At 41.1% G+C, this 13,482-nt stretch overlaps 2 protein-coding genes across 4 annotated transcripts; both read right to left on the reverse strand.

The window, feature by feature from the left end:
- Positions 1–691: 691 nt before the first annotated feature.
- On the reverse strand, positions 692–4,745 carry tmem119b (transmembrane protein 119b). Of its 2 annotated transcripts, XM_008424191.2 has the most exons (2): positions 4,601–4,745; positions 692–1,827 (listed from the first exon to the last, which is right to left on the reverse strand). In XM_008424191.2, the coding sequence occupies exon 2, from the start codon at positions 1,809–1,811 to the stop codon at positions 984–986; it is 828 nt and encodes a 275-aa protein (XP_008422413.1). In that variant the 5' UTR covers positions 1,812–1,827; positions 4,601–4,745; the 3' UTR covers positions 692–983. The 2 variants fall into 2 exon arrangements, with proteins under 2 accessions (XP_008422413.1, XP_008422412.1); XM_008424190.2 differs by lacking the exon at positions 4,601–4,745 and having other exon boundaries at positions 692–1,978.
- Positions 4,746–6,350: 1,605 nt separating this feature from the next.
- On the reverse strand, positions 6,351–12,346 carry LOC103473742 (mucin-5AC). Of its 2 annotated transcripts, none has more exons than XM_008424194.2 (3): positions 12,093–12,346; positions 11,766–11,873; positions 6,351–10,352 (listed from the first exon to the last, which is right to left on the reverse strand). In XM_008424194.2, exon 3 carries the CDS (start codon positions 10,332–10,334, stop codon positions 8,832–8,834), a length of 1,503 nt encoding a protein of 500 aa, XP_008422416.1. In that variant the 5' UTR covers positions 10,335–10,352; positions 11,766–11,873; positions 12,093–12,346; the 3' UTR covers positions 6,351–8,831. The 2 variants fall into 2 exon arrangements, with proteins under 2 accessions (XP_008422416.1, XP_008422417.1); XM_008424195.2 differs by having other exon boundaries at positions 11,766–11,876.
- Positions 12,347–13,482: the final 1,136 nt, after the last annotated feature.

Genomic DNA, 13,482 nt, shown 5'->3' on the forward strand with positions numbered 1-13,482 from the left:
AAAATGTAACTTTTTCAGTGAAAATGTTTTTTTATTTTATTTTATATGACATTTAGAGAAAAAGCAAGCATTATTAAACTGATATACAGTTTTAAGTAACAGTAATTCTCTAAAATACTTGTCCATTTGAACTTTTTATTCATTTGTAGATTAACAACTGTAGATGTTAATACTTTTTATTTGGATTTTAATTTCTAGACTGACAAACCTGAATGGTTGTAGCTTCATAGCATCCAGGTGATCCTTTGTGTTTCAGGTACTGCACATTTGATGTTGAAATGAAAATTCTGCTGCAACATATTGCGTAGCTCTACTTTTCATCATAAATACAGCTGCAAAACTACCAACAGTCCCACACATTGTGAAATTAAGGTCTGGACTTTGACTGGACCAGTTTAAGATAGGAATATGTTTGATCTCAATCATCTGTGGTGGGACGTTTAGGGCTGGTTCAATTCTGCTCCATCATACTGTCCTGTATTTCTCTCCATCCGCGTTTCCCTGTTGCCACAGCATGATGCTGCAACCACCAGGTGAAACTCTGTCTCAAATCCTGCAGCATTTAGCAGGTTTTCTGGGAGGTCAATCCATCCTCCCACCAACTCTGACCGGCTTATCTGTCCCTGCTGGAGAAATGCATCGAAATGGAATAAGTTCTTAGCTTGGTAAATGGGGACTGAATACAAATACATACCAGACAGTTCTCATTTTTATTTGAAAAAAAAAGAAGGAAAAAAAAGTTTCAAAATGAGCGCTCTACTTCATGTTAATGTATAAATTCAGTCTCGATGAAGTTGACTGAAGTTTGTGGTTGGAATACACAGAAAAAATACAAAAAGTTCCAAGTACATGAATGCAATTTTAGTCCTTCGCTAAAACGTCTTACACCTGTTTTCTTTACAAAATGACACAGATGTGACGAGAATAAAACGTCGCTAGAGGATCCCTGTGAATAAGTTCTTAGCTTGTCTCACTGAGGCTGATTAGAAGGCCGTTTTCTCCCCGGCGATCAGCTGCAGTGTTGCAGTTTCATTGTGAATGTGCAGAGACGAGGGCCGGAGACTCCTTCCGGTCGGAGGCTCCTCTGAATCCCCGTCTCCCGGGTGAAGATGCTCTGGATGGTCCGACTCTAAACCTGCTGCCTCGGCTTCCCTGCTGTCTGGAAGCTCACGCTGCTCCTCCTCAGGCAGAGTCGGCAGCTGCTGCTCCCGGACGCTGTGGTCTGGTTTCGAGTCGCCCTCAGGACTGGGGTCTGCTGCTGACTCGCTGCTTTCTGCAGCCTGAGGACATTTAGTTGGCGTTCGTAGGCTGCTTGCAGCTCTTAAGATTTCAGCCTGGAGCTGCTTGTTGGAGTCCACTGGCTCCATTTCCAGCTCAGGAGCGGCTTTGGCTTGCACTTCGTTAAAGGGCTTGGTGCCTCCGGTCTTGTCCTGATGGTCCACGTACATTTTCGAGGGGAAGGAGCACGGGTGGTAGGAGTTCACCTTGAGCCTGCGGCTCATGAAAAACGCTCCACAGGTAACGAGGAGGGTGAGAAAGATGAGTGTGCTTGAAACAAGGATGAGGAGCATGTTCTCCTCCAGGAACCTGGTGAACTCGCTGAGGTTTCTTCCTTCTCGTGACGGTTCTGGTGGTGTGGTTTGGTACTCGGTTGGGTGAACTCTGGGAACGGCGGATGAATTTATGAGGCCAAACTCTTCCTCATCCGTACTTCCCTCTAGGGGACCGTAAAGAGGTAAGTGTGTGGCCAGGCTTCTGCTGATGCAAAATAGCACACACAGGCTGATGGGACGCAGGGCTCCTGGATGCATGGCTTCCTCTCCGGATCTGTGAAGGTCCATACGGAAAGACAGTTAATGCTACGCGGAGGTATAAATCACTTGTTGTGAACGGAGATTTATTGTCATGCGAACGACAGAGCTGCGTGCTTTTAAGCAGCTGCACAACAAGTGTGAGTCAAAATTTTATTTTATTGTTATCAGTAAAAAAAAAAAAAAAAAAATAGGCGCAGGCAATAGTGAGCAATATAGAGGTAGGATAGTAAACGATGTTTAATTTAAGCATCAAAAGGCATTAGGCTTTTGATGCTTAAATCCCTCCAAAAACTGTCTGAACTGTCCGGAATGTTAACTTTATTATATTCCCCACTGTTGGGAGTTTCAGTAGATTGCAATGCATTTGAAAATACGATTAAATTTAGTGCCGTTTAGTGAAGCGTTTTATGTTTGTCGAGAGCAGTGTTTGTGTTTGTGGGGCTGTGATTGCTCTGTGAATCAGTCAGAGCCACATAATGACCAAAAAAAAAAAAGAAAAAAAAAAGAAAAAGAAGGAACAAAAAGTTGTTATTGTCACTTTTATCGTTATCACCATAGTAATACAAAACAATGTGATAAAACTTTAAGTCCATGTTGCCCATTCCTATGCTATAGTTTGCTACTTTTGATGAAAGTGCTGGAGTGACAGAGCCCCCGGTCATTAGGCTGAATGAAGGCAGCTGCAATGTTCCATCAGTTTCAAGAAAGACAAATTCAGCTGTCTGGAAACATTTCTTATCACAACAAACATGAACTATCCTGGTAAAAAAAAAACAAAAACAAAAAAAAGCAAATAAACACACTGTTCTTATCAAAGGGAGGCTGTAAAGCTACAGTTTTGGAGCAGTTTGCTAAACGTGGGCTGCTGGCTAGAGCAATGTCCAGTTGCATTTTTCTGTTTTAAATAAAGAATATATGGGTTTGTTTTCATTTTTTTTTTCTAATAAAACTCAGTTTTTTTTCACTCATTGTTATACCATGAGAATCTCACACTGGCCCATGCTGAGTTGAAATCTTTTCTGAATAAAACACAATTTATGCATTTGTAAAAAGGACTGTCATGACTCAGAAATGCCTTTTTGTAAATCAGTATCAACTTACAAGCTTGAAACACAGCGCCTTGTGTGGCACATATTTACTCTTCAAACTTTTTGAAAACATTTGCAATGTATATAAAAATTTTTTAAATCTTTGTTTTAATGCATTAACCTGACCCCACATAAGACTTCAGACTTAGGTCACTCAGTTTAGTGACCTCTAGTTTGACCCTGAACTGGCTTCAGTATCAAGTTTCACTCCCACCAAGCCTGATGTTGAACACATGAGCACATGTTGACATTAGTGAAGGGAATGTAAAAATAGCACACTAAACATCTACTAATAGATGTTTTATTGATTTACTGTTTGTTGATTATCCATCCATCCATCCATCCATCCATCCATTTTCTTACACCCTTATCCCTTAATGGGGTCAGGAGGGTTGCTGGTGCCCATCTCCAGCTAACGTTCTGGGCGAGAGGCGGGGTTCACCCTGGACAGGTCGTCAGTCTGTCGCAGGGCAACACAGACACACACAAGACAAACAACCACACACACCCACACTCACACCTAGAGAGTGTGAGTGTGGCAGTTATGGCAGTTATGGCAGTTAATCTGCCATAACTGGCAGATTAACTGCCAGTTATGTCAGTTAATCTGACATAACTGGCATAACTGGCAGTCATGTCAGGTTAACTGGCATGACTGCCAGTTAACCTGACAGTCATGCTTTTGGACTGTGGGAGGAAACCGGAGTACCTGGAGAAAACCCATGCATGCACAGGGAGAACATTCAAACTCCATGCAAAAAGACTGGGGCCGGGAATCGAACCCAGAACCTTCTTGCTGCAAGGCAATAGCTCTACCAACTGCACCACTGTGCAGCTATTGTTTGGTGATTATTATATATAAATTTACCTTTTTAATAATTTTTATTTTAATCTAACACAATATGTTTTAATGAGCTTAGAATATTTTGAGACATTTTGTATTCTATACAATATATCAATTTACAAATATAGTAAGCAACCAATAAATGCAAATGAAGGTATTATGAAAATTATACTTATAAAATGTAATTTTTCTTCAAAGTACCACCTTTAAAACTGTAGTAAGTGTTAATTTTTTGCTGACTGTTCTCTTCTATCATGGAATGTGACAACAGAATAAAATATAATAAATCTACTTGGCCTAATTTTAAATGTTTGTTTGGGAGACTTTTTTCTCTGTTGCATATTTCATGAACTGACCCTGTAAAGCCAGCTGTATTTATTGACTTGGCCATCTCTCTGCTCTCTGTGTGTTAACTGGCAGCGGCTCACTTTTTTTTTTTTTTCTTCAACCCCTCTCAGCTGCATCTGTGCTCAAGCTGTCCCACATGAAACCCAGCTTCCAACTGGAAAATAAACTTTTCCCCCTCCACTTTGTGAATCACCCCGAGCCAAATACCCAAATATGTCTGTGCAGTCAGACACAAAAAAAAAACATGCCAGCAAAAGGTGACCAAATGGAAACAAAGGAAAAGAAGTCACACGAAGCATTTAAGGAATATTAAAGTTTACCATCAGCTTCTTTTATAGGTAGTTATCAGCTCTGGATGTAAAAAGTATCCAGAAGTTTAAATAACTGAGTCTGGCAGCATCGTGATGCTGTCATGCCTCCTGACTTCAGACAGCATCACGCACAGGAGCTGTCTGCGCTTTCCAAACTAAGAAGAAAACTTTCTAATGCGTTTCCATTTCACTCACCATTCAGTGTGAAAGAAGCTCTTGTCAGCTTGCAATCCCCTCTGGTGGAAGGGTGACTGAAACCAGTTTGTAAGAAGCAAAGCTAGAGGCAGAGCAGAGCACATGCGACTGATTGGGGAACCGTGCAACCTCTGCAAGTTTCAGGTTTCAGTGTGGAGGTTTGTCTGGATAGCACAGGAGAGATGTCATTAGCCATGAGTACAGATCCCTCCTTCTGGCCCGGCTCTCCTCCCCCCTCCTCCAGTTTCCCCGACAGTGTCTGGGTTCTCCAGGCCTGCGCACAGATTGTTCTTGTTAGGTATGAGTTTATAAAGTGCTGTGGGGGCAGGGACCTCTGCTCTTTGTGTGGCTAACTGGACATGGAAGGTATTTAAACCCCTTTAAAACCTTTTTACCCCGTTTTTGTCTTATTAAAACCAAAAGAAATCCTGTGTATTTTAATGGGGTTTTATGCTGTCAATCAATACAAAATCAATTGTGAAGCAGAGTGAGTGAAACAAATGAAGTACTTTCTGCTTTTCTTTACACAGAGAAATCTAAAAAGTGCAAAAAGCATTTGGTTTTAACCAACTTTTTCTGATACCACAACATAAAATCCAGTGTAACCAACTTTATGTGAGAGAAGACCAACAATGAACATCTCAAGTTCTCTCTGAAAAAAGAAAAACATCTCTTCAAAGAAACGCATCATGCTGCGAAAAAGCTTTCCTTCACGAAGGGACTGAAAATCTGCTCAAAACTGATGGGAATATGGATGGAGCTAAAGACAGAAAGAAAAGCTGAAAAAGACTTTGTCAGAGGTTAACTCTAACATGCACAGCCCAAGCTCCAAACAAACAGCTTAGATTAAAGCACATTCATGTGTTAGAATGGCCTAGTCAAAGTCCAGAAGCAGATCCAATTAAGAATAGAAAGATTTTCACAGATGCTTTATTCACTCTGACCAAGACTTAGGTTGATCATTTTAGTCTGTAGATCTGCCCTAAAACATCTACAGCTCACAGTTTGTTGTACTGTTTCATGTGGGTCTATCACATAAAATATCACAAAAACACATTGAATCTTTTGGCTGCAATGTGACAAAACGTGAAAAGGTTTAAAAGAGATGAATACGTTTGCAGGACCCATGGTAACAACCATTCGCTCTGACACTTTATGCAGCGAGAAGGCCAGATGTGGCAGCCTTGAAGTGATGCTAATGAGTAGCAGACGACCACCTGGGGTTAAATGAAGTAGTCAGAGAGCAGCTTGTGTGACTGACCTCCTTAATGCAGGGAGAGGTTAATGTTTCCTGTGGAGACAAAACAACTTCAACAACCGGAGAAAAGGCTGGCAGGAGAAACTATTGCAAACAATGAGGTGTTTTTCATCCACAAGCAAACGATTCAAAGCACACGCCGAGTGTGTGGCCAGTTTAGGACGGGAGTGTGACTGCGCCTGAGACGGCACTTTTCTCTCTACTACTCTGCTTTGTCTGCGGCCGAAGACAATCCCGGCTTTATATGGTCAAGAGGAGCATCAGATGACGTCTGGCGTCAGAAAGGTTTACATTGGTCTGGGCTTTGTTGATAGTTGCTGCTGCCTGCTTCACATATTTGATGTGAAGGGGGTAAAAAAGGGACATTGTGAGGCTAATAGGTAGTCAGAGAACTGTTATCATTTCACAAGAAGGGAAGTGAATGTGAAATTAAAATCCAGTGTAGGAAGCAAAAGGTTGTCTGTGAAGCCTTTTGTGAATAAGGGAACTGAATGAGTTTAGAGAAGATCCAGTTTTATTATGACTGTTTGCCATTTAGAGAGCCGTAAAGAGAAGTTACAAAAGAAGTACCAAAATTACACATTTAATGATGAAAGACACTGTTTTCTACAGAAAACGCAGAGTAGATGCGTCATTATTAATCTATTTACTCAGCTCAGTTGCAAAGAGGGAGCAGAAGTTCAGTAAACCTGACCAATTCTCATTTACCTTCCTAAAGAGATTTCTGATTTTTCCAATTTTAAACAATCGTGCTTAACATTAGACAAGAAAACAAATATTAAGTCTAAGTTCAAGATGCAAAATTGCGATTTTTGATTTTTTTTGCATAAAAAGTTCAAAATGACTTTGATTCATCCTCAATTTCCTGCAGTCAGAACTTCAACAGTACTAATCTCTATCCTTGTGTTACGCATCAGTTACAGATTAAACTTTGAGCAAAGCACATGTATCAAAATAACATCCTTATTTACCAGTTTGAGTGGACTGGGCTTTTTATAAGAGTGTCGTTAAGAGAACAAAATGGAGACAACAAAACATAAAATGTTCTGCAGAAATAATAAAAAACATATGAATATATTTTTAAGTCTACAATTTCCTAGAGCTAAACAACTAAAACTTAGCTTGGCCCCCTTCAGTGTCAAGAACGCTAGACTTTTTTATGCTTTCTTCCAAAAAACTTTTGCAAAGATTTTTCTCAAAGCTGCCAAAAAAAAAATAAATAAGAAATCCTGCAGCCCTACAAGGAAAAAGTCATTTTCAGCAGAACATTATATAGTGGATATAAAAAGCCTACACACCCGGGTTAAAATGTGGTTTCATTGCTACACGCTCATTTTAAATTTGAGTTAAAGTTCCTCTGATGGACCTCGAATAAAGTAAAACTCTTCTCTTAGGCATTGCCTAACATTTTATACATCACATATCAGTGAAAGCAATGGTTTGCAGAAACCTTAATGAGCAGCAGAGGGATCACAATGTCAAAAAGGTATCAGTCAGGAGAAGGTACAAACTTTCTCCAAAGTGTTAGAAACACAACGGAGCATAGGGAAGATAAACTTCATCATAAGTGATGATGAAAATAAGAAAACTGATCCCGTTTCTCTTCAGTTGGACTTGGGACGTTAGTCAAAATGGGAAAAATTATGAGCATTTCCAAATACCAGAGAAGGTTTCTTTTTAGCAGAAAACTTCAAGTTTCTGCTAAAACGCTGAGGAAGAAAAGAAACTTTGGGACGATGACTCAAATTTTGGGTTTTCTTTGTGCTGGGAAGTCGAATTTTTCAGGTTTGTAGTTGAGAAAAAAAAGCAAGTATAAAGGACTAGGAAATACAGAACTCAGTGAGGAACTTTTAGTTTGGTTTCCAACATCACTGAGTGCATTTAGACTGTGGTGAATATTTCTAGCATTAACTGTTGCCACTTCACATATTTGTCCCTGGTTTAAGGAACGACACACAACGCCGTAAAGTATCTACTTGTTACCATGTCCCTTTTGTGTTACAAGGCACGAATTGTAGAGATGTATTTTGTTATCAGCAATAAATAGGAGTTGGCAACTAAACAGGTTGCAAATCCCAAAACTAGCAAGACTGATCAGTCAGAAAAGGAGAACATTATTCAGATGCAGAGATGCAACACTCAGGTGGAGGAATCTGTTAAAACTACGAATGGTGCACATAAAACCCCCCCAGGTTTTTATGAAAATGATCACTGTTCAAAATGGAGGGATGCCTTTCCTGGAAGAAGAATAAAGTTTTGAGTGGGTCCAGTTTGTGCTCAGACCTGAATCAGATCGGATAACGTGAAACCACAGTATTTTAGTTTGTAAATCCACCTCTCTAAGCTCTCTAAAATATTTCTGATTTTCAGTTAAGCAAGGTTGTGAAATAACTGGAAGTAACATTGGTTACGGAAAACCTGTCATGTCGATAGGTGTGTCGACTTTTTATATGCCGTGCATATAACATTACAAAAAGCAGTTATTGCAGTTCAAAAAGTGCGCTTTTACACACTGATAAACGGCAAAACCTATTCAATAAAGTCTGATTTTAAACTGTTAAATCTTCAGGTTCCAAAAAAAAAACAAAAACTGAGCAGTCTCTGTGAAGAAGAGCTCTTTCTTGACAAAGCAAAGGCTTCCTGTCTCTTGTTGCAAAGTGAAATCCCACAAGAGGTTTTGGTCCGGATGTTTGAAAGAAAAAAAAAAAAGGAGAGCAGCTTTGATCGTTCTCTGCATCCTGGGTTCAATTTTCCCATAAGGGGGGAGAACGTGTGTAAAGTTATGCAAAAATGCAGAGTTTTGCTCAAAGTCAACATCCTTCAGATCAAATTTTGTCAGATGCGGGTGATCGAGCTTTGGCCATGAAGTGGTAAGTGTTTGTGGTTTTTGTGTCTACCACATAAACTCACTCGATTTCTGCATCACTGATCCAAGACAGATCCATTCCGTCTTACAAGGCTGCACCAAAGCAGCTAAACATAGCGGTCGTTTTCTGGCAGGAAGCTGCTGAGGGTGAGATTATCCCCACCTTCCTCGTCACTGTCTCCTCCAGCAGGGTACACCAGGACTCCGTTGCTCACCGGATTGCGCTGCCTTGTGTAGGTGTGACTCTTATCAGGCAGCAGAGAGGAGATGCACATCATCTCCGTGTCCTGCTGAGGTTTCCTAACTTTGTATTTTCTTTCTGACAGTTTGATGCAAAGGACAATGGTGGAAACTATGAAGACGGTGGCCACAATAGCCAAGACGGCGATAACTATGAGGCACTGCTTCTCCACACCCCTGGTGGAGCAGGGCAGAACATTGCTGCTTGATGAGTCCTTTGACGGTTCGCAGGGAGCTTTTGTAGTCGATGGAGTTGAGGGCGTTGTTGACCCAACGATGTGAGGAATAAAAGTCCCAGCTGGGCTGGTAGAGTTGGCGGTGGTGTTGGAATAATCTGTTGAAGTGGAAACTGGTCCAGGTGATGTAGAATTGAAGTCAGTGGTGGCGGAAACAGAAGAGGGTTTTGATGAGAGCTCGGTGCTGGTGGACTTACTGGTTCCTGAGGTAGGAACTGAAGTTGTGGGACCACTGGAGGTGGAAGTGCTTTGAGTAGAGTTATCCACAGAGGTGGTGGAAGGTACCTCTGGCCTGAATCCAGTAATGGATGTTGAATTTTGAGTAGAAACAAATGAGGCTGAAGTAGTCGAAGAATGTGTTGCAGGAGCAGTCGTGTTAGTAAAACTCGAGGCAGATGTGTGGGGGAGATGGTCTGTTGTCTGATTTACAGCTTCTGCTGTTGTTGAACGGTACGACGGTTGCACTTCACTCGTAGCTGTCGTCATGGCGGTGGACAGATGTAGTCCACTTCCGGTCGATGTGACTTCGGTAGAAGTGTGCGCATGGCCTGTGGTGTTTGACGAGGAAATTTGTTCTTTACTTGTAGCAGTGATGTTGGCAGTGGAAGATTTAGCTCCACCACTCGCTGTGGTAACTGCAGCAGAAGTTTCTTCTTCTCTTCCAGCTGTGATTGTTTGACTGACAGACGGAGGTTTGCTTATGCTTGTCGTCGGCCCTGCAGGGAAGGCCTGTGCAGTTGCATGTGTCGTCTTTACAGGAACTACATCCTTAGTTGTCACCTTTTCTGTGGGGGTGAGAGGTTTGGAATGGCTGACTGCTACTTCAGCGGTAGTCAAACCAAGCCGTCTGCTCTCGCTTTTACTTGTGTTTCTGTCACCGTTCTTATGGTCCGCTGTGGGTGACGCTGCCTCCGTCGCACGAGCAGCAGCAGCATCTGTAGGTTCTGCTGGATGCAGGGTTGCAGGCTGCAACGTGCTTGCATATGCAGTGATTCGCTGGTTGTCTGTGATGTCTGGTGGAACAGTGACGTTCGTGCCGTTGTTTTCTGGCGCTGAACTCGTTACCGACTCCACAGGAAACAACACACACACTCCCCACAGCAGCACAGCACGTATCTTCATGCTGGAGGGCATGGTTGTTGAATATGAGATCTGAAATCACAGAAAAAAATGATTTTGAAAACATTGCCTGTATTAAAGAGACGTAAAGTGACAGTGAATTTGTACGCTTTTCTTGAATTTCCTGTGAATTATGAATTTCTTGTAAACTAGGGTCATATATATGTATGCTTACTGCTGACATGTGGACATGTCCTATTTATAAACAGAGTAACAAGTATTTTTGTCGCCGCGGTCAAGGTCCTGCCACAACTCTGGCTTTGTAGTTCGAGAATAGGTTGATATCAAGAATAGACAATAGATTTTCAGTTTCTTATTTTTTAGCCACAAGCCTTGCCTAGCTTCCACCTATCTAGCCAAGGCTGGAAAATTTGGAGGTGGTCTTGCTTCAACATGACTCAATCCAGTTTGTCAATAAAGCAAAACAGACCCTCAGTATGAAGCAGCCACTACCATGCTTGACAGTTTTCAGCGTTGAAACTCTCTGCCTGACTTGTCCAAACATTCCTCTTGTAATATGACTAAAAAGCTCAATGTTTGGTTCTTTTCGCCATGAAACTTTTCACCAGGATGCATTTTCTTCTTGTCTTCATTGTAGGTGAACATTTCCATCCAGCTTTGACTTTGAAGCACTGACTTATTTATTGGTTTGTGTTCTCTCGGCTCATGTTGCCGTGGACAGTGACGCTACAGAATCCTCCAGATACTAATAGCTTTGAGACTCATTAACTGCATAATTAGTCCTGATGATTTCCACCGATTATCTATTATCTGAGTCTCATAGTTTTGGCCGGATGGTTGAAATCTGAACATTATTGGGTATTCTAATGGGAAAAACTAGCTCAAATCGAGATTCTGCATTTATGTAGACCTCAACAGTATTAAATAAAAAAAGAGACCAACATAAATGAAGTTTACAAATTCTGAGTGGCTAAATAACCAGACAAGATGATGCATGAGACCTAGTTCAAGGCTTCAGAAAGTGTTTATCCTCTAAAAACCGCTCAGATGTATGTGTAATCATACACATTGCAATAAAAACAGCTCAAATGCATCCTAAACCCCACCAAAATTAATACATCCACGCACATAATGAGTGTAGAAACTTCCTACTGCGATGTTGACAAGGGGAAAACTGTATGTGTCATTTATATGCCAGTAACTTCTTACATATAATGAAACGATCATGTTCCTTCACCACACCCTTTGCTTCTTTCTCACCAGAAAAACACTAAAAACTTCAGAAAATATTAGTGTTTTGAAACACTCAAACAGCGTTATCTGCTTTTAAAGAGCTGCCACTGTGTCACAGTGGTAAAAAAAAAAAAGGTGAAGTTGAGGAACATGTCATTACGTTTTACTAACAAACTCCGTTACATTCAGGTAAAATAGGTGTTTAAAACTATCTTAACAAAGTGTTTCCAGAATCACCTGCTCATGTCTTACCTCGGTATTGGACGAGTTTGATGTTAGATCCAATAAAAATGTTCACCTCAGCTCATTTCAGGCTCTCTTTGCGCACATCCTCGTTGCACTGATATGGCAACTGTTGCTCTGCTTGATGGCAGAAACAGGAAACGAAGAAAGAAAAAAAACATGACGGTATATCACACTTTTAGATGACTTAGATATAAGGAGACACTTCCTTTTTGAAATCCATATCTTTACGCATTCACTAAAAAGAGCACTTGCAGTTTTAAAGAGATAACGACCATTTCATTTAACCCCACCACCAATATTAAACTATATCTACTGAGATGAGATGAGGCTCACCTGACAGATGTAAGGCAGAGTAGAGCTCAGATTCGTTGTTGCAGAGCGTCCTTAGCATGTCTGGAGTACTGGTTTGTTTAAAATAGCAGGAAGTGCTCAGTTCTGTAAAACACTCAGATGCTTGTCGCATGTCAACCCTTGATCACATTTCTGCCTCACATTTAAAGCTGCAGGTCATGTGGGAGAAAAGCTGTAAATGAGAGATTTCAAGGACTGAGAGGTAACCGCAGGGACTGAGGATCAGTCATATGAGGACATCATTGTTTTCTTAGTATGTGAGTGTTTTTTTTCCTTGAACAAAGCAGTGGAGTCAACTGAAACTCCTTTTTATCAGTCAGAAGTCTTCATGCCGAGATAACGCTGCGGTCAGATGACTGATGACAGTGGCCAGACTGTAAGAGACTGGTGCATAATTTCATGCTTGGCCTTCTACATTAGAGATCCAAGTGGAAACAGACTCGTCCATCTAATGTGGAAACCGTAACTGTCACTTCCTGTACTGACTCACACTGACATGCGGTTTTGCACAACGTTCAAGTCACATATACACTCAGCCTGTTTTTGTTTTAGGGTTACCAAGAAGAAGTGACAAAAAGATATGCATGTAATGGAAAGGTTGGGAAAAAAAACATTGCGTCCAGGCCTGTTTATTTATTGGTAAATAAATAGACAAACTCAACCTCTTCCTATGGTTTATTACTCGTCTTTTTCTTGCTTCTTCCTCCTGCGTTGACCCACCTGAATCCAAATAGCAGAAGTTCTCCTTTTACCCACTTTTTGCCTTTTAGTTAAATGTTTCTTAAGTACACCCACGCTCTGTTAATTGCCAGCAGAGGAAAAGAAAAGTAGAACTGAGTGCGCATGAAACCATATAATCTTTTCTTACTGACCAAGATCGAATCTGACTAAACTTTTCACGTCACTTAGTGTTACAAAAATCCTTCCTATTTGCTACATGGCACAATAATGAGAGAAACAGTTTATAGACAGTTATTACCTAGCGATGGGGCTAAAACCGAGGTCCAGCACATTTGGTCAGCTGGTTTTACTATTGTATGTGCTGTACAATGGCTGCTGGAAGTATTTTTTTGTTGACTGCCTATCCAGAAACTAATTGCTGCGTTCTTGTTGGCTGTGTAGGAGGCTCTACTTCTGCTTTTCAAACATGTATGATTGCGTAACTGAACGTTTGCAGCCGTTTTCACATGCGAGTGTAAACGTGGAGTCAGGTGGGCGTGGCCAGCATCAGCTTATTTGGATTTAAAGTGACATGACGCATTAAAAACCTCATTGTGAAAGGAACTCAAAAAAGGCACAACTGACCAGATTGAAATTACATCATCTGAGAACGACTTGGTGCAAAAAACACACCATAGGCCTATCCTAACCT

This window comes from Poecilia reticulata, linkage group LG12, assembly GCF_000633615.1.
Source record: "Poecilia reticulata strain Guanapo linkage group LG12, Guppy_female_1.0+MT, whole genome shotgun sequence".
Taxonomy (NCBI): domain Eukaryota; kingdom Metazoa; phylum Chordata; class Actinopteri; order Cyprinodontiformes; family Poeciliidae; genus Poecilia; species Poecilia reticulata.